This window comes from Astyanax mexicanus, chromosome 15 (assembly GCF_023375975.1).
Source record: "Astyanax mexicanus isolate ESR-SI-001 chromosome 15, AstMex3_surface, whole genome shotgun sequence".
NCBI lineage: Eukaryota > Metazoa > Chordata > Actinopteri > Characiformes > Acestrorhamphidae > Astyanax > Astyanax mexicanus.
In genome coordinates, this window is record NC_064422.1 from 20215694 (window position 1) to 20241715 (window position 26022).

The 26022-nt window shown below is 38.8% G+C and overlaps 1 protein-coding gene and 1 long non-coding RNA gene across 3 annotated transcripts in view; one reads left to right on the forward strand and one right to left on the reverse strand.

The window, feature by feature from the left end:
• The window catches only part of LOC111192373 (uncharacterized), a 33322-nt gene extending 22770 nt beyond the window's left edge, over positions 1 to 10552 (forward strand). Inside the window, exons 2-3 of one of the 2 annotated variants that reach the window (XR_007424564.1) lie at positions 3524 to 3709; positions 9331 to 10552. This is a non-coding gene — a long non-coding RNA (uncharacterized LOC111192373). Of the gene's footprint in view, positions 1 to 3523; positions 3710 to 6979; positions 7091 to 9330 lie in introns of those variants that run through there. The other variant, XR_007424566.1, reaches the window with a different exon arrangement.
• Positions 1 to 26022, reverse strand: part of grid1b (glutamate receptor, ionotropic, delta 1b) — a 566616-nt gene that overhangs the window by 4033 nt on the left and 536561 nt on the right. Inside the window, exons 13-15 of the mRNA XM_022669150.2 lie at positions 16586 to 16781; positions 13372 to 13538; positions 8382 to 8622 (exon numbers count right to left, since the gene is read on the reverse strand). Coding sequence (XP_022524871.2) covers positions 8382 to 8622; positions 13372 to 13538; positions 16586 to 16781 — 604 coding nt within the window. The remainder of the gene's footprint in view (positions 1 to 8381; positions 8623 to 13371; positions 13539 to 16585; positions 16782 to 26022) is intronic.

Sequence of the window (26022 nt, forward strand, 5' to 3'; positions counted from 1 at the left end):
TTTGTAAGATTAGAATCTTAAAGCAACATAATGCAACAAAACTTTTATAATTTGTACTTTGACATTTTGTTCTAGAATTCATGTTATAACTAGTTATAGTGCCGTAAGAAAAATTAACACATCTTTTAAGTAGTCTGTGACGCATGGGTTCTTAATTATATTCATTGAACTACTACATTTAATTATTTATCCAGTAATCATAATGTAGTGTATACTAATACATTAAATGACTAAACTGACTTTTTTATTATTATATTTACAGATCTGACTGAAGGAAAAGTGAGGTTTGACAGTATAAATTCATGTGGGATTATTTGGCAAATGACAGGTCATTATAGTTCTTTCTATTTGTGTCATAACTGCTTATTAATGGTTTTGAAACTATTTTCAACCTAACTAATAACCACTAAGAAACTCTTTAATAAAGGAACCTTGTACCAACTAAGTAGTACCAAAAATAGATTATGCTTAGAATATTACATGGCCTGATAAATTGAATATGTAGTGAACTAAAGCCCAGCAACATGCAGTCTTCCACTGGCTGATGCATGAATGTTCTGCATTATTCTTACAGTTTGTGGTAATATTTATATAGCCACTGACATCATTAGTTTTTTTTTTTGCTTCTTGCTACTAAACAAAATAATGACCCACAATTGAATCAGTGTGTTAAATCACTGCCTTCTGTGCGAGTGTTAAAATGCCACTTCCGAGGAATGCTCGGCAGGACAGGGAAAAACAAAATGACTGCTCTATTTACCCAAGAAGTCATTAAAGCGCATTACACTCTGCTTCTTAATTATTGCACAGAGAGACGGCAGGGCGAGGTGTGAGTTACGACCTGAATAAAAAAAGAGCTCTTCAGGAGGACGCCCATCGCTCACATTCAGATTCCGTTAAAAGAAGAATCGACGGGGGCTTTTTGACACTTTTTTTTATAAAGAATGCAAAAGCTACGCAGCTTGACTCCAGCGGCTATCTGGATGAATGTGGTCTTCTCTGCATTCACCGTCTGTCTTCTGGTCACGGAAAAGCATCTTTAAACATTAATACTAATGCACCACAGAGCCAGAATTACAGAGGCACAGCAGGGAGTGATCAAAACTTAGGGACAGGCGGTGGGACTTGGGATAACAAAGTGACTGCGGTGGGTAAATTAGTCAGCAGTGTCAGGATGAAGCAGATTTTTCATTACGGGGATCGCCGCTATTAAGACACGGCGCTTCACGCAACTGATCCGACTAATTCTGTTTGACTTCTTTAAATAGTGGGAGGAAGGGGTTGAGAGGTTCTGTTAGCCTTAAGAAGTGGAATAACATGAAAAGTTCAAAAGGTGTTTAAATCTTGTAAAGAACCGGAGAGGAACTCTGATGACTCAGACTCTACAGGATATTCCAGACACGGCATCTGCAGTAATTAAGATCTGCTCGCTGTGAGAGGATGCTAGAAACACACTCAATGGAAATGTTCCAATTTAATCTAATCTAATAAGTAGAAAGGGCTACAGTGACCTGTTGTCGGAGGATCAAGTCTTTCTTTGTCGTTTCCCTCAGTCAGCATTAACATACACGTTAATAAAATAACATAGCAAATCAGTTTAGTCATTTAATGTTAGTATACACCCCATTATGATTACTCTATTCAATAAACTACCCAGATTATTTTTTAAAGTTATTAACATTTATGCGATTTCAACTGGTTGAAGCGACAAAATAAGGCAAGCATCCAGAAAGATCTCTGGTTTATTAGTATAAATGAACATGAAATCACTTTGACAAATGACAGGCCACTGTTGCTCTTTCTATTTGTGTTGTACCTTCTTGCTAATTTTAAAATTATTTACAACCTTATTAATGACATTGCTAAATTCTGTAACACTTTACTTGGGTGGTCCTTTTCATGGCCTTTTTGAAGCCTAACTGACATTCAACTAGCGGAGTTTCAGTTTAGTTCTCCAGCACTGGGGCTGGAGTAGCATTAGCATTTTCCCGTTCAGAGGGGAGTATTATCGACCTTTAGTCTGCTGCTCACCCTGACTAGGACTGCTACAGTGGTTAGCCGCTAATGCTAATGCTTAGTCTAGCCTTAGTGCTGGAAAAATTTGGGAATCTAAGTCTACTGTAAATAAATAGATAGATGCACTTTACTCACCCAAATAAACATTTTTTTTAGGAGAGAAATCTGTGTAGATTTACAACCAGTGCTTGTTTGACTCAAAAGAAAGTCTTTTTTTTATCACAGTTTTTTTTACTTAGCTTAGCTTTACTCAACTTACTTTGCTATCCCCTACCACCAACTAGAGGCGAGACCTGCTGAACTGGAAGTTCCTTATAGTGTCTCTTAAAATCTGCCTTATAATCCAGTGCACCTTAGTATGAAAAATACGGTAACATTTAACTGAATGTCTATTAAATGCAATTTAACCCCTTTATTCAAAATAGAACCTAACCCTAACCTTAACTTAAACTTTAAATCTAACCCTAAACCCAATCCTAATTTGTTAAGATTAGAGTTTGGGTTAGAGATTCAAGATTTTTAGTGTCACGTCACAGAGTACTGGTGTACATGTGAGTGAAAAACTTGGGTGCAGATTCCCACCAATGTGCAGAGAACAATATTTACAAGAAGAATGATAAAATAAAATATGATATAAGATTTACAGATACCTTTACAGTATAAAGTAGGATGTAGTTCAGTTTCAGTTCAGTTGCATTTAATAGATATGCAGTTAAATGTTAGTTGAATGTCAGTTGAGCATCAATAAGGCCAACAAATGGATCCAAGTAAACTGTTAAACTGTTTATAAACTCTTTAAAAAGGAGCCGTATGTTAAAATGGTGGGGATCAGTTAATCTAAATAATCTAGAATGCTCTTAAATGTAGTTTGGACTGTAAAAAAAAAAAGAAAAGAAAAGATTATGTCAAGTGAGATCCTCTCAAATCTAGTTTGCATACTTATATATCCATTTCTCACTATGGTACAACTGTTTATTGATGGGAACCCTGCTATTACAGTTGTGATCAGACTCTAAATGGACATTGGATTGTATGGCAGTTCATGGCAGTTTTTTACATAATTGTAAGCCAGTAAGAAGAGTAACCACTTTGCTCAGGTTTGGAAAAACACCCTAACTGTCCACCTTGGCTGAGCCTTGGTAGTATTAGCTTTCCCTTTATAAAGCTACAGTTGTCTGTCAAATATAATGTTTTTTTGTTGTTGGTGAAGAAGGTGACGTTTATACACGTATCAATGTTTGCATGTGAGGAATTTCTGGGTCGGATTCTTTTACACTACACTCTGATACAGGTCACTTACATTTGTGAATGTGAACCGTCAAGATCTAATTCCGATCTTAAAATCCAATCTAAAAATGGATTTGAGCAACGTGGCTTGTAATGTGAACGTATCGTATCGTAAGAGTGTTATTTATTGTACTAAATGACATTTTGTGCCCTTGTTGTCAAATATTTGGTACTTGGAACACCCTTTTTATCCTATTCACCCATATATTTCAATTTTTAGGAAAATCCCAAGATCAACAAAGGCACAACCCTGTCGTAAGCTGGAAGCTGTTGGAACACCAGTATTCACTGTCTACAGCCAAGTGGGTTTTGCAGCTGCCATCCAAGGAAGAAGGGCCTGTTCCAAAATTAAGACCTTCAAGCTTGTCTAACATTTAGTGGACAGTAGATAAATCTGGAGCTGAAGGTAAGGCGTTAAACCCTGAGAACAATGCACCAACTGTTTAGCATGGTGGTAATAATACAAATCAGGACTATGCTATACTATAACTCTGCCAAGAAGATCCAACCAGAAGCTTGTTGATTGCTAAAAAAAAATCTACACAAGGTGTAGCTTGCTATGGGACATTTAGTTAAAGTTTAGATGTACTCTGTACTCATCACAAAAAAGTGTTTGATTGCAGTGCTCCTCAAAATAAAGAAATATTACCAAGAGCAACAAATGATACACAACTAATATAGCAAATATTTACTGGACTCCACATACAGAAGTTGTAGAGATTCCTAATGAAGTCCTGTGATAATCCATCCCATGCAGCTGGAATATTCCTGCAGATTTTGTAGTAGGGTAAAATATTGATAGCATGTCAAATAACATCCCACACATTTTGAATCCAGAGATTCTAGCATAGTATCTGTGTCTTTAAAGGAGAACCCCGGTGTAAAAATTGACTTGGGGTGTAGTGAAACACAACGAGTACATAACTTGCCTAAACGAGTGCATAAATTGCCAAATAGCCCACCTCTATTCTCACCCAGCATTCTAAAATACAGTGCTTTTAGCTGATGCTTCCAACAGGCTTATAGTGCTTGCAAGAGGGGCATCGATTATACATTTCATTGTCCACTAATCGTTCATTTATAACAGTACTGCATTTTACAAAGTTCTAAACAGGAGATGGGTAACAGGCTTACTCATACAGTTTACACTCAACTTGGTCTGTGTCTCCAAAAGTGCCTGGACAAGCATCTGGGCATTTAAATGCCTTATAAATTTCATGTTCAGCTGTTTTTCTGTTGTTTTTAGAGATGAAAATAATCCTTGACTAATCGATTAATAAAAAAATAAATGATCAGATTAGTCGACTACCACAATAATCATTAGTTGCAGCCCTATTATCAAGTAGCTCCACACTTCACTGGTAGAATTCCGAGGGCCCTGACATTTAAAACGTGGTACTCAGAACTTTGTGCCCGGGTAGTTTATTAAAAAAAGACACAGTACCTTGAGGTAGAGAAAATGCATGAATTCCAGTTTTTGCTGAAAATATTCTGCTATTCATGCAAAAATAGAGATTTTTTTTTCATGGATAACGCTATGCTACTATCACTAGCATTGTAAGCCTGTTGGGAGCATTGGCTAAAAGCGCTGTATTTCAGAATGCTGGTGGTGATCAGAGGTGGGCTATTTGACAATGGTTTGTACTCATAGCAAGTTCTTCATATGGCAGCAGTATGTGGATTAACATTGCTCTGCTGGAATAGTGCACCAAAGTGTACATTCAGAAAAGGTACGGCCACTATTTTTACATCTTTTTATTCCTTATACATCCATTAATCCCTACAAATCTCTGACGAGACGTCTGGTATGTTGCATTACACGTGCACTACAAGCTTCTGTAGTCAGTGTCAGTGTTTGTCAATAGATATGTCCATATCAGTGTAAATGTGTAATCATTTATTGTTCCTGGTAAACTTTATCTTCCTTTTTTACCCTGTGTTGATTTCAGGGAGAATTATTTCCCCTTTTTTTCTATTATAGTTGTATGATGTTATTCGTCCTTCCAGAGAAAAACATCAGTCCAAAGAAATCAATAAAAGCCCATGTCTATGATGAATGTATGAAACATCCAATCACAACTGTAGCATTTATAACCATGCCAAATGCATGTTTAAAGTGAATGGTGACTGTGTTGATGTGATTGTTAGTTTAGTTTTTCTTTTACTGAGTTAGGATAGATTCTAGAGAAGATCTAAACAATGTCTAAGAAGCTGTTGACTCAATCCCAGTGTTCGGAGCTACTTTTGAGTACAGATCCTCTACTTGACCTGAAAAACATATTTTGTTGCTTTGTGCCCAAAGGGCTCCTCATCGACCTAGCACTTTGTAAAATGCATGAAAGAGCATCTGACCTATCCTGCAGGTCAGGTCCTGCATTATCGACACTCGCATTTTTTAGTGTTCAGTAAATGGCTTGTGTCGGGTGTTTTATGAAGCGACATCTCTAACAAAATCACAGACTATTGATCTGCATGTTTAAAACATAATTTACAATTGATAATGTTACTCAAGGCTGTTGTCTTAGAAGGTGGTCTTATCACAGTATACATATATCATGGCTGTCAATTAACAAAGAGTGATTTGTGATTAACTGCATTTGTTATATTTGCTCAGAGAAGCAAAAGATACTTGCTGTATATGACTAAAGATCATATTCGTATTTACAGTTATCAGTCTATATATATACAGCTCTGGACAAAAATAAAAGAGCACTTCAGTTTCTGAATCAGTTTCTCTGATTTTGCTATTTATAGGTATATGTTTGAGTAAAATTAACATTGTTGTTTTATTCTTTAAACAACAGACAATATTTTTCCCAAATTCCAAATAAAAATATTGTCATTTAGAGCATTTATTTGCAGAAAATGAGAAAAGGCTGAAATAACAAAAAAGATGCAGAGCTTTCAGACCTCAAATGATGCAAAGAAAACAAGTTCATATTCATAAAGTTTTAAGAGTGCAGAAATCAATATTTGGTGGAATAACCCATGTTCTCCTCCACCAGTCTTTCACACTGCTTTTGAATAACTTGATGCCACTTCTGGTGCAAAAATTCAAGCAGTTCAGTTTGGTTTGATGGCTTGTGGTCATCCATCTTTCTTTTGATTATATTCCAGAGGTTTTCAATTTGGTAAAATCAAAGAAACTCCTCATCTCGAATTGGTCTAATTTTTTTCACAGCTGTATAAATAAGAAAAGCCCTGTTCAGCATAATCTACTGAAGGTATCACTTTAAAATTAATTTAAAACGACTAAAATAGCAGGTGCCAGTGTAATATATATATATAATATACAGCAGTTGAGCAGTATGTTTTGTTTAGAGGTAATGTGACATTCAAGTCACTGTATGTTCTCACATGGTATTAACATGTTATTAATGCAACACATGTTCTTTGACAGCACTGATATATATGTATATTTATATAATAAGGCTCTAAGTGTGATAAATGTCACCAATTATCCCCCATCTGTGTTTAATAAGCCAAAATGTAATTTGTTATTCTAGAAAGCAACTCAGTTTGGCAAAGTGTGTCATATGGTCATCCTAATATTAGATTAATTTGACTGCAGTCTTTTCATCAGTGTGTAATCAAATCAGCTAAATTGAATCAGGAAGTCGTGAAGGCCTAAATCCGAGCCTGAAGCCTGAGAAGAGCCCGTCTACTTCTTCTGCAGGAAGCAAGCAGCTACAGCTACTGCAAAGAAAGGAACTGCAGAGGGAAATGGCTGATGTTAAGATGGATACTAGACATTTCTAATGATCTCCCGCAACCCCATCCCCCCAACCAACCGACCCCAGGCCCCGGCCCTCGGACATGACGCAACGAATCAGATCTTACGAGCTCTATTCTGACCTGTGTCAATAGCCTCTGCTTCATCCCAGTCTCTCTCTCTCTCTGTCCAAATGTCCTTCCTCCCCTCCGATGAAGCAGTAGAAATATCATTATATCTCAATGGATCTGAAACCCTTGCCACTCTGTAATCCTTAGTAACCTGCACGAGATCATAAACATATCAAGAAAGAAATCAAAAGAAAAAGAGAGAAATTCAAACTCGTCACCATTGACATGTAATTGCAAACTGTAATCAGACGTCACACGCTTGTAATTGGAATTTGATGGGGGAGGGGGTTAATAATTGTTGGGCATCTGATTCAGGGTTTTTTTTTGTTCTTTTGTTGTTGGATTTATTGTATTTTTTGGGGGGTGGGGGTGTTTGTACTGAACACACAGGCCCATGCAAGAATATCCTCTTTGCTCACACTTTAGTTTATGGATCCACATTAGTAACCTTTCCAGTAGTCTATTGCATGCAATTTACTGTTTTTTCCTTTTTTTTTTTGTTTTTTTTTTTACTGTCTCTAGAGCAAGGGGAACGCTGTTCGTAAGCCTCCGATTCATTATGAAGTGAGAGGAGGGACTGATGCATCAGTAATGAGGATAAAAACTCAGTGGTCTTAATAGAAAGTAATCCTGACTGAAAAGAAATATGGGACAGCTCTCCCTGTGGGAGTCTTAAGTATTGGGTTATCATCGACACTCTTCAAGTCACTTATAATGAATTAGTTTAGAGTTATTGGGGTTTGGAAGAAGTCCTTGTAGAGATTTGAGTCTGATTTTGGTGAAGGCCATCTGTAATCTATTACAATCGCACTACCTCAGTAGTAGTAGTAGTGTGTAGTAAAATTTGCAGATGTGATTGAATGAAACTGTTACACAATTGTAACTCTAGTCAAAATTTGTTGATAAAATTATCCCTAAAACGTTCCCCCAAAACCCAGTAACAAGCAAGATCAGACTGTATTAGTAAAGCCACTCTGTCTCTGTCCCTGTGCCTGGCTTAGTGGGGGAGGTGGATGTGGACGAGACAAGAACGAAATGGCCTGCTCTAATGTTTGCTTTGTTGTTTGTATTTAAAAAAAATGGAAAGGACCAATTTTGATTTCAGCAGAGCACACCTATAACTGAGTGTACTGGAGCTCGACTAAGTCTGGGCTCGCGTCTGCGGCTGGATCCTTAAAGTAGAGTGTGGCAGTGTCGTCGCCCTGCGCGGGCCTCCTGGCCCTGTGCTCGGTCACCTCTTTGGGCTGCTCTTGCCGGCAGCGGTTGCTGCTCCACCACATCTCCAAGGCGGCCACCAGGCAGGCCAGCACCAGCCCGGCAGCCAGGATGCAGAAGACCCCGGCGAAGCTGTGCAGCTTGAGCGAACGCCCGTCGGACTGAGACCCCCAGTGGCCGCTCAGGTCGCAGCGCCCCGAGCGAGGCCACCACTTCTGCTTCAGCACATCCAGGTCACCTTTCTCCTGCAGCTCCAAGATCCTGTGAGGATAAGAAGAGAAGAGTATCGAGTTTATATGCCATTCAGATGACGTGCAAGAAAGGAAAGTCCTTTGAAGGGATGAAAAAAGGTATTGAAAAGAAGGAAATGAAAGTGATTTATATGATTTAAATTAAAACTTTTGACCATATTTAATCCCCTAAATCACTCTTTTTACAGGGTCTAGGGACGTATTAATGGATATATTTAGCCATGTAAACATGGAGTCATTACTGTTAAGTATACATCTATGTCGACATATGGATTAAAGCTCATAACCAACTCTTAGGGGCAGTTTTGCAGACACAGATTAAGCCTAGTCTTTGACTACACAGCACTGTTCATGGAGATTTTCCATTGAAACAAATATATAGTCTATGACTAGGCTTAATCCTGGAATAGGAAACTGCCCTCTCCTCTTTTACATCTGTCACTCTTTCTGTTTCTCACTCACATGCACATACATGCGCACACACACACACACAGTTGCTGCTAATGTGAAGCACATGTTCACCATGTTTCCTCTCTTACTTTCTTAAACCCTCTGTTTATCGGTTAAAGGCATATTTAAAAAGATGTTTTGCTATTTGAGCTGTGAGCTGCACCGTAGAAGCGTTTATTGTCTAATTGACACTACTGACAGTTCTTAAAATATAGAGTAAAATAATTACTTATTCGTTCTCTCTTTGATTCTTGTTTTGATTTCTCAGGTGTTTGTTCGTCAGTATACATGTTGAAGGATCAGGAACCTACAACTCTGCAACAAATGGCAGGAGCTGCTGGTTTTGCATCTCCAAAAACAACTTAAACTGCACGTCCAGGTTGTTTGGCAAAGCTTTTACGTTTTGTCAAAAACAAAAAACAAGCCTTGAGGCCTGTTCAATTTTCAATTGGCCTGTTCTGTGAGTAAGTAAAGAATATTTTTAGCACTTAAAGACATTCTTCCTGTTTGGTCATTTCTAATATCATAAATGCCCTCATGCTAAAAAAACAAGCTCTGTAACTGTGGGTCTTACTTACACTGAGGCCTGGCACTACTTGTTTAAGGTTTGCCACTAAAGCAACATACTGTACATATTGTTTCTTAAAGATATTGTGAAAGCACTATAGCACTAAGCATTTGATGGGCAATGTAGCTCGCATGTAGGCCTTAGGACAGCATTGGTGACTAACATTTGTCTATTCTGAACCTGAAGTAAGAAGAGTTTTGTCCTTCATTTGTCTTTAGTTAAATGTCAGATTTTTGGCCTGTAGTTTCTCTGAATGAATAAAAAAAGGAAACATACAGGGAGCATAATGTAAGGGAAAGTTTAATTAAAGGTTTTCGGAAAACAGAGACTGCGACCTCAAGCCATGCCACCATTATCCGCCTGCCTCCCTTTGGATGAGCCATGTAGCTACGGCAATTTCCGGGATGAAAAGAGGCACATGGTGCAACCACCCGAGACAGCCGTGGATGAATAGCAGCAGGTTGGGAATGGAGGACGATGATGGGACAGAGATGGGAAAAGTAAGATGAATACCTCTCTCTACAGAAGATGACATGCTGGTTCATGGGCCTATTAGCCCCCGAGCTGCCTCCCAGCTGCCCCTGAGGGAGTTAGCATGTGGCGGGGCTGCTCTGGGGGCGCTGGGTGGAAAGTCTCAAAGTCTCCTTTATTTTTGTCTCCTATATCATTGTTTAAGTCAATGATGATGTACTGTAGCTTATGAGAATGTTCTGTTTGTGGGATGGGGAGTTACTCGTTGTGGTGCTGGACTAAAGCTTGGGCTGAAAGACAAATGGGGCTAGTACGGCAGTGTTTACAAATCATTCTACTTATAGACTTTACCACTTTTAATTTTGAAATTAAAAATGCAGAATATTTGAAACGACAGCTAATGTGTGAGAAATGGGGTTTGAGAAAACATCAAATACATGAGTTTAAGTTGGTTTGGCTATGATATATATATAGCTAAGTAACCTGTACTGATTGAGTACAAGATGTTTGGTGGCTGTCAGGAAACAAAAACTCTTATGTTGTCTGAAAAAATGAATGGGGATGAATGGAAGATACGCGGAATAAAAAACATAAAAAAAGACAAATAGAAGAGTGTCAGTCAGTATGGCTGTGGATTAGAGTCTGAAGTACATGCAATTTGTTGGCTGCCGGACAAATGAAACACTAGGCCTTGGAATTGGATGAAAATGAATGGGAGTAAAAATAGATGAAGGTAAAAAATAAATAAATAAATGTGTGGATAAAAAAAAACGGTAAATTTCTTCACAGGGGCCTGTTGAAATGATGGTTTTAAAATGGTGTGCATCAGTCAGACAGAAAAACAGTAGGTGGGTGCACACTTACACTATTTTTTTTTTTTGGCAAATTAAGTAAAAAGCAGTACACAAGCCCACATCACAGATTCAGTGGAAGAACAAAAAGAATAGAATAGAATGTAGATCAGATAAAACAATTATATATATAAACATAACGAGGAATGGTATCATTTCTTTAGACCCAGTAATTGGTAATTGTTTAGCAAGCTGTCCAAGACTATGTGGTGCACCTAGAGATAAATCTTAATCCAGATTTTTTTTGTTTCCTGATTTATGATAGCCTAATTTTTTTTGGATTGGATTGGTATCACTTGGCATGACCCGAATTCTCCTGATTCTGGGCAAGATATGGTCCAGTTCAGGTCCTAATATGTCAGTTAATGGGCAAGTACAGGAGTATCATGAGCCAAAACTGGCATTGCTGTAAAAGCCATATTGAAATATCATTATGGCATTTAAAACTCTGTAGAGCAGTGATTCCCAAACTTTTTAGACCATGTACCACCAATGATTACACTACAACTTTCAACTACCACACTCTACTGTGGGCCTCATGCAATCTGCAGATTATTCATTATTAAAGATTCAACTTTGTGTGCCTTATGTATGAATAGTACCAGTCAGGTATTAAGGAGCAGTGAAGCCACTACGCTGAAGTACAGAGTTATACAGGAGTTTCAGTTTAGTTCTCCAACAGCGAGGCTGGAGCAGTATTGGCTTTAGCCACTAACTGCACTAACCACTAGCTCTTTTGCCGTTCAGAGGTCAGTATTATCGGCGTGTAGTCTGCTGCTAACTCGGCTAGCACTGCTGGAGCAGCATTAGCATTAGCTGCTAACTGTTTAGCATCAGCATTAGCCACTAGTTCTTTCGCCATTCAGAGGTGAGTATATTGGACGATAACCTGCGCATTTCCTGTGTTAAAACAAGCTATGTGGGACTAAGCGCTATCTTATATCGCACTGGCTTATCGGAACGCTCAGGGTTCCTCAGTGTAGCGCTGTTGGGCAGATTTACTTCCCGCTAGTGCTAGCGGTTAGCCACTTATGCTAATGCTGCTGCACCTGGAAATATAAGATTACTGTAAATAAACAGTATTTTTATTTAATTTCAGGAGAGAAATCTGTGTAGATTAATATCCAGTGCTCGTTTGAGTAGAGCATATCTTTCACTGTAAGTGTGGGCCACTTGCAGTGTAAGTAAATTATAAATTGTGGGCCAGACTTGGGTTCTGGCTTGTTTTCTATTTGTAAAAGCAGCTACAAAATAATCCTGGTTAGAGTCTGGTTGGAGACGACGGTAACTATGCAGCAGTTTAGAATAAACTTTTCACTGTTGTGTTCAGCTGTCTGCTGAAGGTCATGATGTAATCAGTCTGAAATTACACATGAAACAATTACAGTCTGACCAGAGTCGAGAGATTACGCTTATCCTCTACAGCGCTAGACCTTTCTTGCTGTAACAAAGCTCATCCAATCACTATTCTTAGCTGCCGTGTCTGGTCATTGCGGATGGTCACAGAAGTGCTCCTTCCAACAATTTGAAGAAGTAATTGGGTATGAACCTGTGGGAGTTGCATTGACATGCTATAATGGAGAGGTCTGGCAATCATTAAGACTCCGGTGAGGGCCTGAGAGACTTACGTAAGCTTTCGGCGGGCAGCTAACGCTCACGGCCCGTGTTGCAAGCTGTTGAGTCAGGCTAGGATATTCTAGATGGATCAATACGGAATACGTGAGAAGGCAGCGGAGAGAACTGCTCTCCTGCTTCTTCAAAAACAGAGGCGATATGATTATGCAGTCTTAATTGGTTACAAGTGATTATGTGGAGATTTGTGTAATCTGCCTGCATCTGTTATGTTCGCAAAGGGATCAATTTGTAATGGGTAAAAATCGGGCCCATGGAACTGCAAGTAATGAAACAAAGCTCTGCACTTAATGGAAAGTGGCAGTAATTTATAAGCTATCCATACTTCCCTGTCTCTCTGCTTCAGTATAACCACTTATACGAGGTTGCCGTTCGTTATTTCCGAATGCATATTTTAAAACGCCACAACCAAGGAAGTGTTTATTCAGATAGGAGTCATGTGATTGCTTCATCTCCCGTCTGTTGCTTAAGTACTTAAACATCTCCAGCACGACACGTTCATCTGGTAATTTTCTTGCAAAGTACACTTTGTTTTCTATACCTTCTTCACTAGAGCCTGCATTCCACCAAGATTAATCACACTGTAGTACTTCTTATGAATGTGATTTTTCTGTGCTACCTTGTGCCCCTGGACTTTTGATAAAAGCTATTGTCTACATGCAGTTAATCTAGTTTGGAGGTGAGTTATGGAGAATGGAGAAAATAAGGGAAAGCATTGGAAGAAGGTATTATTGGTACATTATGGAGCAGTTAGGGAGCAAGCAGCAGTGAGTATGTGGATATTTACTTCTGGGAGAAGAGGTCTCTGTAGGGGCTGCCGTGCTGCAGGGCGATACCGTAGCCTTTACTGCTCATGCTGTTTCCCGACACAGTGATGGTACAGTCGTCGTCCGTCAGGGCCGCGTACTCCACTACGGCCATGTCCCACAGAAACGCGTACGGGCCTTTCTTCGCCTGTGGAAAGAAGCCATGAACCATGTGAACTGGGTTCTCGTGCTGGATTGAATCATACTAATTCTGATTTATTCCTTAATATGACTAATTGCATGGACTGTATTGTGCAATCACCCAGTCAGTATTACTCAAAAAAGGGTGGTAAAGCTAGCAGTGTACTTTAAATGAAAAATATGCTTTTTTTTTGTCCAAAATAATCCCCTTCATTACTTGATCTGGGATCTTCCTCTAACCTGTGCCTAGCCTTTATCCTCACTTAACTAGTTTTAAGACCTCCTCTGGTCTACAACTGGTCTTCATCACCATGTCACTTGTTCATGGGCCTCCTCCTGACTAAGATCAGTTTTAGAGCCTTATTGTACACCCTCCCAGCTGGCCACCAATGTTAATAAGACGGTAATTTCAAGATGAATGTTGGTCATGACATCAGATGACAAAAATTTTACTTCAGGACAATGTCTAATATGGTTATATGCCTGCAGGGCTGTGCAAAGCATGTTGCAATACTCTTTGCTACCTTATACCCCTTCAACAGTTCATTGGCCAGTGCACTATAGATCGCTAAAATAGGGCCCTTAATCACTTGATGGTGATTGGTCTTTACCACCATACTACTTATTCTCCTCTCCTTTACTTATTACTTATTCTCCTCTTCATTGTGCCTAGGTTTAATCATTACTTACACCTGTTCTCAAGTGGTGGTCTCAGATGGTGACTGGTCTTAATCCCCACATTACTTGATCAGGGCTATCTCTCTCTAACCTGGGTGGGCCTGGTCTTAATCATTATCTCACTTGTTCTTCCACCTCTTTCATCCCAACTGCAGCTGTTTTTATTTACCATGCTACTCTTTCTGAGGTCTCCTCTTGATGATGGCTACTGGCCATAATTACCAAGCCAATTGTTCTGAGATGTTCTGAGCCAGCCACAAATTTAGTGGTCTAAATCAACATGTCACTTGATCTGGGATCTTCCTCCAGTTTGTAAGGGTAGAAACATACTTGCTGTTTTCCCATGCGTTCGCGTAGACAACTGGCTGCGTTGTGAATGTGACTGAGAACATAATAGCCTATGTGCAACGCGTGTAACTGGAGGCTTCCACTAAAGGGCAGAACATAGAAAGGGCTTCGGATAGCTCCGGACTTGGTGACACAACTGTTAACGCGTAGTTAACAGCAAGTATATATCTACCTTAACTGGTCTTAATCACCACACCATCTGAGATCCCTTCTTGTCTAAAGCTAGTTTTAATCCTCACTTAATTTGTCCTGAAACCATTTCCAGATGGCAACTGTTCTTAATCATATTACATGTTCTAAGACCTCTTGATTGCAGCTCCTCTTGATGACCATTTTCAGAGTATGACGGTATCTTCAAAGTAAACAGTCACTTTTGTAAGTGGTTGTTCATAAATCTTCTAAACATGTTAAATGTAAATGTCTTAATCGCAATGCTACATGTTCTGAGACCACCTCTTGCTGCCATCACCACCATCAGGTATTCTGGGACCTCGTCTGGTCAGCAACTGGTCTCAGTCCGTAATTTTCATGTTCTTAGACCTTCTCTTGACTGTGACTGGTCTTAATCACCAGGCTACTTGTTCTGAGACCTCTTCTTGTCTACAGCTGGTCTAGTCTTAATGTATTTTGTTATGAGATCTACAGTAAAGTGCATCATTGCAACTATGGAGACTATGGTATTAAAGTACAACTTAAGTGAGTAACATGTTTTTGTATGGGTTGTCAGAGGATAAACTGATTTTCTGTTTGAGAAAACACTGCATGGCAGTCACTTGCAGATTGGAAACCCTGTAAAAGCTTCTAGCATTCAGGCTCATTAGCCAACGCAGACATCTTACAGGTTACTTTTGTTTTTCCTCTTTGTTTGTCATCATTAACTTCTTTGTTTTTTATTCCCTTCACATATTAGCTTGAACAAAGAGCAAAACTTGCCATTGTGTAAATAAAAATAGCTGTTGTCACATTAGCAGGTTTAGTGCGATGATTTGTGAAGAAAAAGAAATGTCACAGAGCAGAAAAGACAGACGTTGAATTGTTGACGCTCGTGATTCTCTGTAAACGTTTCTGCAGCCGCTGAAAAATGGAATGATTAAAAATAATTACTCTCATTAAAACACTGGAACTGTCCCTCAGAATAAATCTGTGCAAACGTGTCAGGGGTTTGTTAAGCAGCACACGTGTGAGGAATGAATTTAGTCCCTCTGTCTGCGGAGATTAACTGGTCTCAAGATTAACCTTCTATAATTGGCCGAGCTAATATGCTGCTCTAGGTTTTGTTTGGGAGAACAGTATATTTGTTTGTTGACAAATAACATGTAAAAGAGAGAAAGAGCGAATACATCCTAATCATATTCCTCACTGATGGTAGCATTCATCATTGAGGTTAATGTAGATATTACTATGATGACAACCAACTGAATTTACCCAGAACAGCAGTTCTTTGGCAGTTTGAGAGATGTTTGGCTATACAGTACAGATGCACCCTCCAATGAAAATATTATAAGCACTTTCTTGTTTCTACAGAGTATCCTCATTTTAACCTGTTCTTTTACCGTGGTCAGGACCCCACAGTACCCACACAGGGAAAGTATTCTGTGGGTTGTGGATCATTCTTACCAGTGCAGTGACTGTGGTGATGGTGTGTTGTGCTAGTGGTACGAGTGAATCAGACACAGCAGTGCTGCTGTTTTTCTTAAACACCTCAGTGTCACTGCAGTGCTGGACTGAGAATAGGGCACCAACCAAAAGCATCTACTGGTGTTCAACTCCTCCAATGTCCTATGAGCAACATTCTGTAACCACTGGTGAACGACTTAAATAATACCATACAGTTTATGTTAACCAAACATTATGGGAGAGTTTCCCAAACAGTGATTAAGCCCAGTCATAGATTATATTTTCCTTTCAATGGAAAATCTCCATTCAACATGCTGTGGTCCAAAACTAGGTGTAATCCATGCACATGGAAAACTGCCGCTAGTTTTTTTTTTTTTATTATTATTATTTTTTTATAGCTGTGAAGTGTACCTTGCGGATGCCCTCTGAGGGGCTGGATACAGAGTAGTCTTGGCCATTGTTCTTGCTGATGGTCCGCCACAGCTCGGCGTAAGTGCTGTCCTGCTCCAGGGGGTTGGTACCTTTGGCTCGGAAGTAATCGTATACGGCGGAGTCCCGCACTGTACCATAATCCAAGTCCATTTGTCTCGCCAAGTCCTGAAAAGTCCTGTATAACAGACACCAAGATTATTACATTTGTATTGTGTCATCCACATACAAATTCAAATCCAACAAGGAATAGGAAAGAAACATGTAAGGGATTGTCGGATTGCAAGAAGCCATAACCTGAATGGATTCAGCTTGATTAAAATCAGCCGCTCGTGTTCAGTAAAACTGAGCCGGATCTTCTTTGAGAGGTTGTACATGTGACGTAATTATGCAAAGACGCGTGACGTGGTCAGAAGAACTTCCGCAAAAACCGACCCAACACCCCAGTTTTTAGAATGAATATATTAGGCATAGCAGGGATGTGGTACCATTAAATACTATATTTTGTTCCTTCTCCACTTAGAAATGCTTCTGCTTTCAGTTTAGAAACAAAACAATACGGACTGCCATTTTAAACCTTAAATGACCAGTATTATTATCTTCTGTTCTGATCTATAAAATGATCAGGATGTGATGTCAAATATTAATGAAGCATGCTAAATTTAAGCACTGGCATCTCTTAAATTCTTTGTTGAATTGTTGAATCTGTTTGTGTTTTTACCTCTGATTCTACCCACTGCCCATTCCCCAGTCCTGTTTGCACACCCCAGGTTGCCAGGTATAGAACACAATGGAAAGTGAACACAGAATGCTGCATTCGCTCGTTTCCTTCTGAAAACGCTCCAAGACCAGAGACAAAGTAAAATAAGAGTAAATATTGTCAGTGTGTTTGACAGATGGAGTCAGCTTACAGCCCAGAAAAAAAAAAACCTACAAGACAATTTATCACAACTGTTATTAGGCATGGGCATTTTAAATTATTCCAGCTGGGCTATCAAAGCAGCACATATTTGAGATTTGAGATTTTTTTAGCACTTGCTTATGTAGGTTCAGTGTTCTCAACCTGACAACCCAGGCATGAGCTTCACATCTGAGGAGAAGGAGCTGGGGCTGACAACCCTCTCCATTGATTTGAAAGTGCATTCTAGTAGTCATTTTACATGCTGGTTGTCAATTAGTACATACTGTTTATTTTTATCTCTGAAGACTTGAATTGGATTGGATTGGATTTTTTAACTTCTACTCAGTGATAAAACTCTTGCATCCGGTCTGCAATTGAAAAAACAGGAGGACCAGTGAGTTTTTTTTTTTTGGCTTTCTCTGTCACATGACATTGAGTTCAGTAGCTCCTACATTTCCACTCGCAGTTGTGTTTGCATAGATCTCCGTGGAAATGTGCACCGAAGTGTAATTACAGTGTGTGGCAGTGGACAAATAGCTATTTTATTAAACGTGAGGTGATGAAAGTCAGAGATGTGCGTCCGGATGGGAGTAAAATTACTGGAGGACCACAGAGTTCAGTGGAAAACAGTAAGTAATTTAGCCTGTAATTTTCTAAGAGGACGTCTGAGAAAAACACATACATGGCCATTCTGTACGGAAACAAAATCACAGAGGAACTCCCATAAAAGAGAAAACTACCCCAGGACCCCCTGAGAAACTAATCCCGTCCAGATAGGGCTTCAGTTTGACTGGAATACACGTGCCCATGCAACTAATACCCAATCCCATCCTCACATGACAGATTTGCCCTTTAAATGGTGAGACACTGTCATGCCGTGGATTCATAATAAATAAACCACAAGCTGTTTGAATCTGCTTGTTTTGTGAAGGATGTTAAAGTAATGCAGACTCATGCTTTCGGACAGTGTAATAATGCAGGAAAATGAAGTCAAGGCACAGATGAAGGTTACAGTAAAGCCAGAGGAATGCATGATATAAAGGCCAAGGCCCTGTGTTGTTGTAGGTGGGTGGAACCAGAGAAAGATAGGCTGTTCTGTGCAGTGGTAAGGTGTTATATAAGTATAGTTCAGTGGTGGTAGTTGCAGATAAAAACTCAAAAAATCAACATGACTATCTGACGTCTGCCGAAGTAATGTAATGTAATAAAAAGGTAAAGAAAGTCTGAGTTAGCAATAAGCTCTAGTTTCTTTTTAACTGTTACACAACACTAGCACCTCTGTCTGGCAGGTACATGACACACTGCAAAAAGGCTCACATTTTCATTTTAAGTGTGTGTGATAATTAATACTTAATTAGCACCAGCATCGTCGCCTGATGTGTTTTGTCAGGTTTGTAGAATAAACACAGATTGCAGTGAATGTAAATGAAATGTAGAAAATTGTGCTACCATTTATTTTCATGCCAAGGTATCTTGTAAAATGAAGATTGACTTAAACACAATCTAGTCACATTGTTATGACCACTTCCTTCACTCTGTTGTGCATGTTGTACAGTACACAGCAGTGCTGCTGGAGTTTTTAAACACTGTCCACTCTTTTACACAGTCCCACAGTCCTAAGAAAAAGATGATCACAAACCAAGCTAAACTGCTTGAAGTTTTGCACCAGGAGTGGCATAAAGTTATCCAAAAGCAGTGTGTAAGACTGATGGAGGAGAACATGCAAAAATGCATGGTTATTTCACCAAATATTGATTTCTAAACTGTTAAAACTTTATGAATTTGAACTTGTTTTCTTTGCATAAGTTGAGGTCTGAAAGCTATGGATATTTTTGTTATTTCGGCTATTTCTCATTTTCTGCAAATAAATGCTCTAAATGACTATTTGTATTTGGAATTTGGGAGAAATGTTGTCCGTAGTTTATAGAATAAAACAACAATGTTCATTTTACTCAAACATGTACCTATAATTAGCAAAATTAGAGAAAGGGGGGTAAATAAGCTAAAGCTAAAAGAAAACTAAAGATTTCTCTCCTGAAAACTGTTTATTTGTATGGGTGAAGTGCTTCTGTTTATTTATTCAGCACTAAGTCTGGAGCATTAGCATTAGTGGCTAACTGCTAGCGGTTAGCGGCTAATGCCGTCCGACATCACTACACTGAGGAACCCTGAGTGTTCCCGTAAGCCAGGGCGATATTAGCTAGCGGTTCGTCCCACGTAGCTTGTTTTAACACTGCAAATGCGCAGACTACAGTCCGATATACTCAACTTTGAACGATGGAAGAGCTAGTGTGGTTAGCAGCTAAGGTTTATGATGCTCCAGCAGTGCTAGCTGGGGTTAGCAGCAGGCTGCAGGCCAATGTATGCTAATGCTGCTTCAACCCCGGTACTGGAACTCTTTTATAATGCTGTACTTCAGAGGAGTGGCTTTACTCTTTCTTATTACCTGTATAATAAACGTCATACATAAGGCACACTGACATTTTTTGGGACAATTAAAGGATTTTAAATTTGCCTTTTAGTGTGAAAATCTGGAATGTTATGTACAGGGTGGTTACAGTTACAGTAGTAGGGATAATGGCTAGATCTAAGAGAACAAGGGGTAAAAAATGTACAGTATGTTATGTATAGAACAAGAAAGGTCTGGTACAGGTTGCAGTAGCATGAACACATTTGTCTGTGGTTATATGTGAACCAGGTTCTGGGTTATGCAACCCATCAGATTTCACTCAGGCTTAGAAGGAAATTGCCTTGGATCCAGGTCCCACTGCTCAACTCTTGATGAGCAGAATCCAGGCCAGGCACAATCACACATTCTCCTGCCCTCTTTGGTCGTGTCCAGATTTTGATTCGGAGGTAACAGACAGCAAGGTCTGACTCATGCAGCATTGATCAACAGGACAAGAAACAAAGCCAGGCAGAGCAACAAACAAGAGCCACTGCACCTCATCTGTACTGAACATAAGAGAGCCATCTAAAACATGCCCAGCGGAGAAAGAATAAAATAATGTTCAAAAAAATATATTATGAGTCCAGTTTATAAACAGAATTTGGATTATTTAAGATATTAATAAGGTTGATTTAAGTTTAGCTGACTGGACACTTTGTATAAACATAGTGTCCTAGTTAAGTGTTTATTAATCACCAAAATAATTGTTTATTTTTTCATAATAAGTCCAAAACACAGTTTAATTCAGAGATTAAATGTTTGGTTATCTGAACACTTAAAACCATGATATTATTGTGTAGATTAGGCTAATGGAACTTTCGCTATATAACTATGGTGATATGTTGAAGCTTAATAAAGCTGGTTCAGGTCTGGTTAACAGGATCCTCAATATACTACAATAACTACAGGATTTATTTAGGGATTATTTTAGAGATAGTAGAGGTGCTTATAGGTTAAAGAATTATGGAATACAGAATAAAGCTCTAGGATACAAACAAATATGGATTATGTGTGGTTAACAGTACATTTGGTATAGAATTGTGGGATTATTATGGAAATTAATAAAAATTCAGGTGTTGTTAACAGCCCGTGTGGCATATTTAGAACTACAGGATTATTTTGAGGAATAAAATGGATGATTTAGGTCTGGTAAAAAGGACAACTGGTATACAACTATGATTATTCTGAAGATTAGTAAAGCTGTGTATAGGTTGGTTAACAGGACACGCGTTATAGAATGACGGAGTTGTGTAGGATATCCTGATTAACAGGACAGTTATAGGTATAGACCCAGCCAACATTCTTATGTAGGGCTCACAGCGGTGGGATGGGTGGTGTAGTCCACAGTGTAGAAGCCTGATTGGGGCCCTTGTTAAACCCCTCCTGATGATGGGGCCATCACTGACATCCAAAACTGGGACCAACATGAAACCCATGGACAAACTTTTCAGGTTCCCAAATGGGCGAAGCATATACAGGCCCCACATGAGCAAATTATCAATGGGATTATTAGTAGATTAATGTGGGTAATTAAGGTCTGGTTAACAGGACAGTTAAAGTACAGGACAGTTAAAAAAGTACTATGAGTTTGTTTTAGACGCACAGTGTTCTATAGATCCCACTGTCTCAAATTTTTTCAAATTGCATTAATCTAGCATTAAGTAAATGATATAACTATGCAGCAGAGCATTCTTTACTCCATGTCAATAACTGGCAGCATTTGAGTCCATTGTGGCTTTTTAAACTCTACTGTAGAGTGCATTTTCTTCCAAGATGGAGTTAGACTGGGACTTTCAAGGCCTCAGTGGAGGGGTGGTGCTGAATTTATAGCTGTCCACTGGGCTGCACTACGACCGGTATACCTGGCATAAACACTGAATTTTAAACTGTTCAGTATGCCTGACGGGATCGCTCCTGCACTTTTTTAAATCGTGGAAAGCAGCATGATTAGGCTGCCCCTGGGCCCGTTCTCCAAAACAGCACCTCCATCAATAAAACAGGAGAACGACTGGAGAGAGCAGCTCTGTCTGGGCTGCAGAAAGGCCCAAGCATCCTGGAGAGCGAAGAGAGAAAAAGAATACTCTGGCAATTAAGACCAAAACAGCACAAAATCAACAGAAGCTCCACATAAATTGCAGAAGGCTGAATGAATGGAGGTGCAATTTAACAACAGAATAGTGAAGTAGTCAGGCGATTCTTTTCTATAGAGCTGAAAAGCAATAGACAAGTGGACTATCTTAAACTACTGAGAGAACATTGGACTTTCCAGTGCGACTTTCTTCTTTGTGGGCTTTTAATGTATCCCCTGAGCTGGCTATGATCAACAGAATCAACAGGTAATACTTGATAATAATAATATTAGTTTAACAGTCATTTATTACCATTGCTGCAACACCAAATCTAAAGTAACATTAATTTATCTGTCTATAGTCATTTTAGATATATGCATTTTTTTTTTACATTTTTGAATACAACAAAAAAAAAAAAAAAAAAAGAGGTACCTCTATAAAAGACAAAACGAGGTAAAGTTGTGGTTAAGTAGGACGTACAAACTAAACAGAGGTGGGACCAGAAACAGTAAGGTGGAGGCGTACAATAGGAGGAGCAAGAAAAAGGACAGACAGAAACAGGAACTGTAATATTACTTCATATTAGAGAATGCAGCAATGTTAAGCACAATTTATACTGAATCCCAGAACCTTGGCCCAACACATTTTCATACATAAAGCACATCGGATTATAAGGCGCATTTTAAGCGACACTAGTATGGAACAGGGGTGTGGCCATGCTTTCTTTCTAATTCAAACAGGTCTCGCTGCTGGATGGTTGTGAGAGGGTAAAGTCAAACGAGCGCTTAAAAAATATATATTTTTGGATGAGTAAAGCTGCTTCTGTTTATTTACAGTAAGCTTAGATGTCCAGATTCCACTAAGGCTGGGTGCAGCAGCATTAGCAGCTAGATCTAAGGATGGCTAGCGGATAACGCTAATGCTGCTCCAGCAGTGCAAGTCAGTTCTAGCACCAGGCTACAGGACAAAAATACTCACCTTTATTTTCATGTCTTGAGTTGTTAAACCCAGAAAAAAAGTTATACATCACCACTACACACCTTTCTATTTGCTGATCAGTGACCATTTAATGTGTTTTTTTATTTGTTGAAATTATGACTGTGCTAAAGGGTACAGTTCTGCTGGAGCAGAAACGAATTTAAAAGCATACAGTTGTTTAAAATGTTTTAGTATACTGCAACAATAAGTCTTACCTTCAGTGGAACTAAGAGGCCTATGCTTTACAAATAACTCTGCAGCATTATCCCTCCTCCACCAAACTTTACAGTTGGCACAATGCATTTCAACAGATACTGTTAGCGTTCTCCTGACATTCACCAAACCTGACTCAGTTCATTCCAGAGCTCTGCAGTTATTGAGGCAGCAGATCATTGGTTATTGCATTATGATTCTAAGCAATCGGCAACCCGTACTGTAATATTACGTGATCGGCTGAGCTTCTGTCCTTGTAGTACCATGCTGGAATTTAGAGCTTCTTAGACATTCTTTCATTAATGTCTATGGCCAAAACAAGCAAAGAAACCAAAGAACTGTCTTGGTCCATTATTCCTCAAATTTTTACAGAACATAAAAAAGGAACGCTCAGATTCACAAGACGCAATAGTGTATTATTCATAATCCCATTGGTTTTAGAAAAGCATTTCATGAAATGCATACATTACCTTTAAAAAAAATTAATAAAATAAAAGCTGCCATTAACAGACACACACACAAAAATCAGTTCTGACACAAAAAGTGAATGAATACAGACATAAAAATAAACCCATTTCAGATAATAATAAATGAATAAATAGGCCGACGAGAGACTCTAAATGTATGACTTTAATTATATTCACATTTCTGTTCACCTCCAACAGCAGCGCGAAACTGTAAGCCTCGTCGAAAGCAGAATTAATTAAGTAATTAAGACCCTGGAAGGACCTGAGCTTAAATTACCATGAAGGATAAAGCTAACTCACAGAAATCCTTTTGTGTAAGCCGCATTAGACGAACGACCCACTCAAACAGTGTGTTTTTCAGCTCTGATTAGTTTAAAACACAGGAAAAACTGGCGGTGGATTCGTGGAAACTGCAAAAATAACTAATGTTCATGTACTTTTCAGGAACTTTAACAGCTGTAAACACCGGAAAGTGTTTGCTTGACCTTCTGTAAGACCATAATCACAATCAGACATTTTTTTATGTGGCAGCCAGTGCCTGAGCAGAGCACACTTCTGTCAAATGCCACCCTGGAGCTGCAGAAATTCACAGGTAAGACTTTTATTCTGCTCTGTTCTGCAGGTCAACAACAACAACACCTAGTGACCAGGGCTGGTTCAAAACTCACAAGAAACAAACAGATCATAAACAAAACAATAGCTGGTTCAAGGGTGACTTTACATACATACACGAGGATGAAGGAAAAGGAGCTCCTTTAAGACTATTGTCGATATTTGCTAGCAAAAAATGACAAATCTTGTAAAGGTGCAGGTTGACCGAAGCCTTAATTCATACTTAATTGATCTCATTTTACTGTAATAATCTAAAACAAGATCCAACTGACTGTAAAATATTTTAAAACATTTAAAATCTCAACTTTGTTTATTTTCATAAAGTCTAATTTAGAGATTTTAAATTAGTCCATATGTGCTTAATTAGCTTAACTATACATGTTTGGCATCCAACTTAGGCTTCTTTAGATTAGAGTTGGAGTTAGAAGCTAATTTAGCTTACTAACTGTGGAACAACAGTCAACAGATCAACAGTCACAACTAATCTGTTCTGCAGTTTGAGCAGGTTGGGATAATTTATTATTATTATTATTTTTAATACATTACCTTGTAGTTTTAGTATTAAATAGTGATGTGAATCGATAAAAAAATTAAATCTGATTAATTACAACAACATTCTGTCATTAACTGTAATTAATCGCATTTGTTTGTCTTCAGACACATTTTTTTATAGTGAATATTTAAATGTAAAAAAAAAGGAATGAAAGAAATGTAAAATACAATTGTATGTATATTAGTGGGGTCAATTAAAATAATAGTATATAGTTGCATGTTTGAGGGAAGATAAAATCAAATTATGGCGGAAGTAGGGGTCAAAGTTGCTGCCTTAATTAACTTGCGTTTAAAAAATAGTAATGCATAGTGATAAATAATACTGATTCCAGATTAACAGCACGCGTTAGCGCTTTACCGTTGACAGCCCTAGTATTAAATAAAAAAAATAAGTTTGAATGCCGCAAAATTATGCCAGATATCAATAACGGCTCCCTGATGCCCACAAGTCAGATCAAATCTTTCGAAATCTAGAACGAGTGCATCCAAAACAGAGAGGGTTCTGAGGGTTCCTGTTCCTGTTCTCTGCAAAGAGTCTGAGAGTCAGCCAGTCGGTTTTTAGCGTGGGCAGGCAAAGTACTTGGTCCATGTCCAGGTCCCGGGGTACCTCCCTGAAATTGATTTTTGCAACTTGGGATGTCTGAAAATGCTGACAATTTCTGACCAGTGGTCACTACAGCTAGCATACAATGCTAATCCTAGCTAGGCAGAGAAACTACTACCATATTTTTTGCACTATAAGGCGCACTTAAAAATCGACAGTGTGCCTTATAAATCGTGTATAATCAGTCAGGTTGTAAGAAGCAGTAAAGCCACTCTGCTGAAGTGCAGCATTAACAAGGAGTTTCAGCAAAGTTTCTCCAGCACCAAGGCTGGAGCAGTATTAGCATTAGCCTCTAACTGCAGTGCTAGCTATTATGCCAAAAATCTAAGCTTACTGTAAATAAACGGAAGTGACTTACTCAATCAAATAACCAGTTTTCAGAAAAGAAATCTGTGTAGATTACTGTGCGACACTCTTGTTCCTTACTATTGTCCCTTAAAGTGTGGCCTATAATCTGGTGCACATTGTGTATGAAAATAGACCAGAAAATAGACGTCCATTGCTAGTGCGCTTTGTAGTCTGTAAAATACGGTATTCAAAACAATTTGGCTAGTTCCTATTTAGGGTAATATAA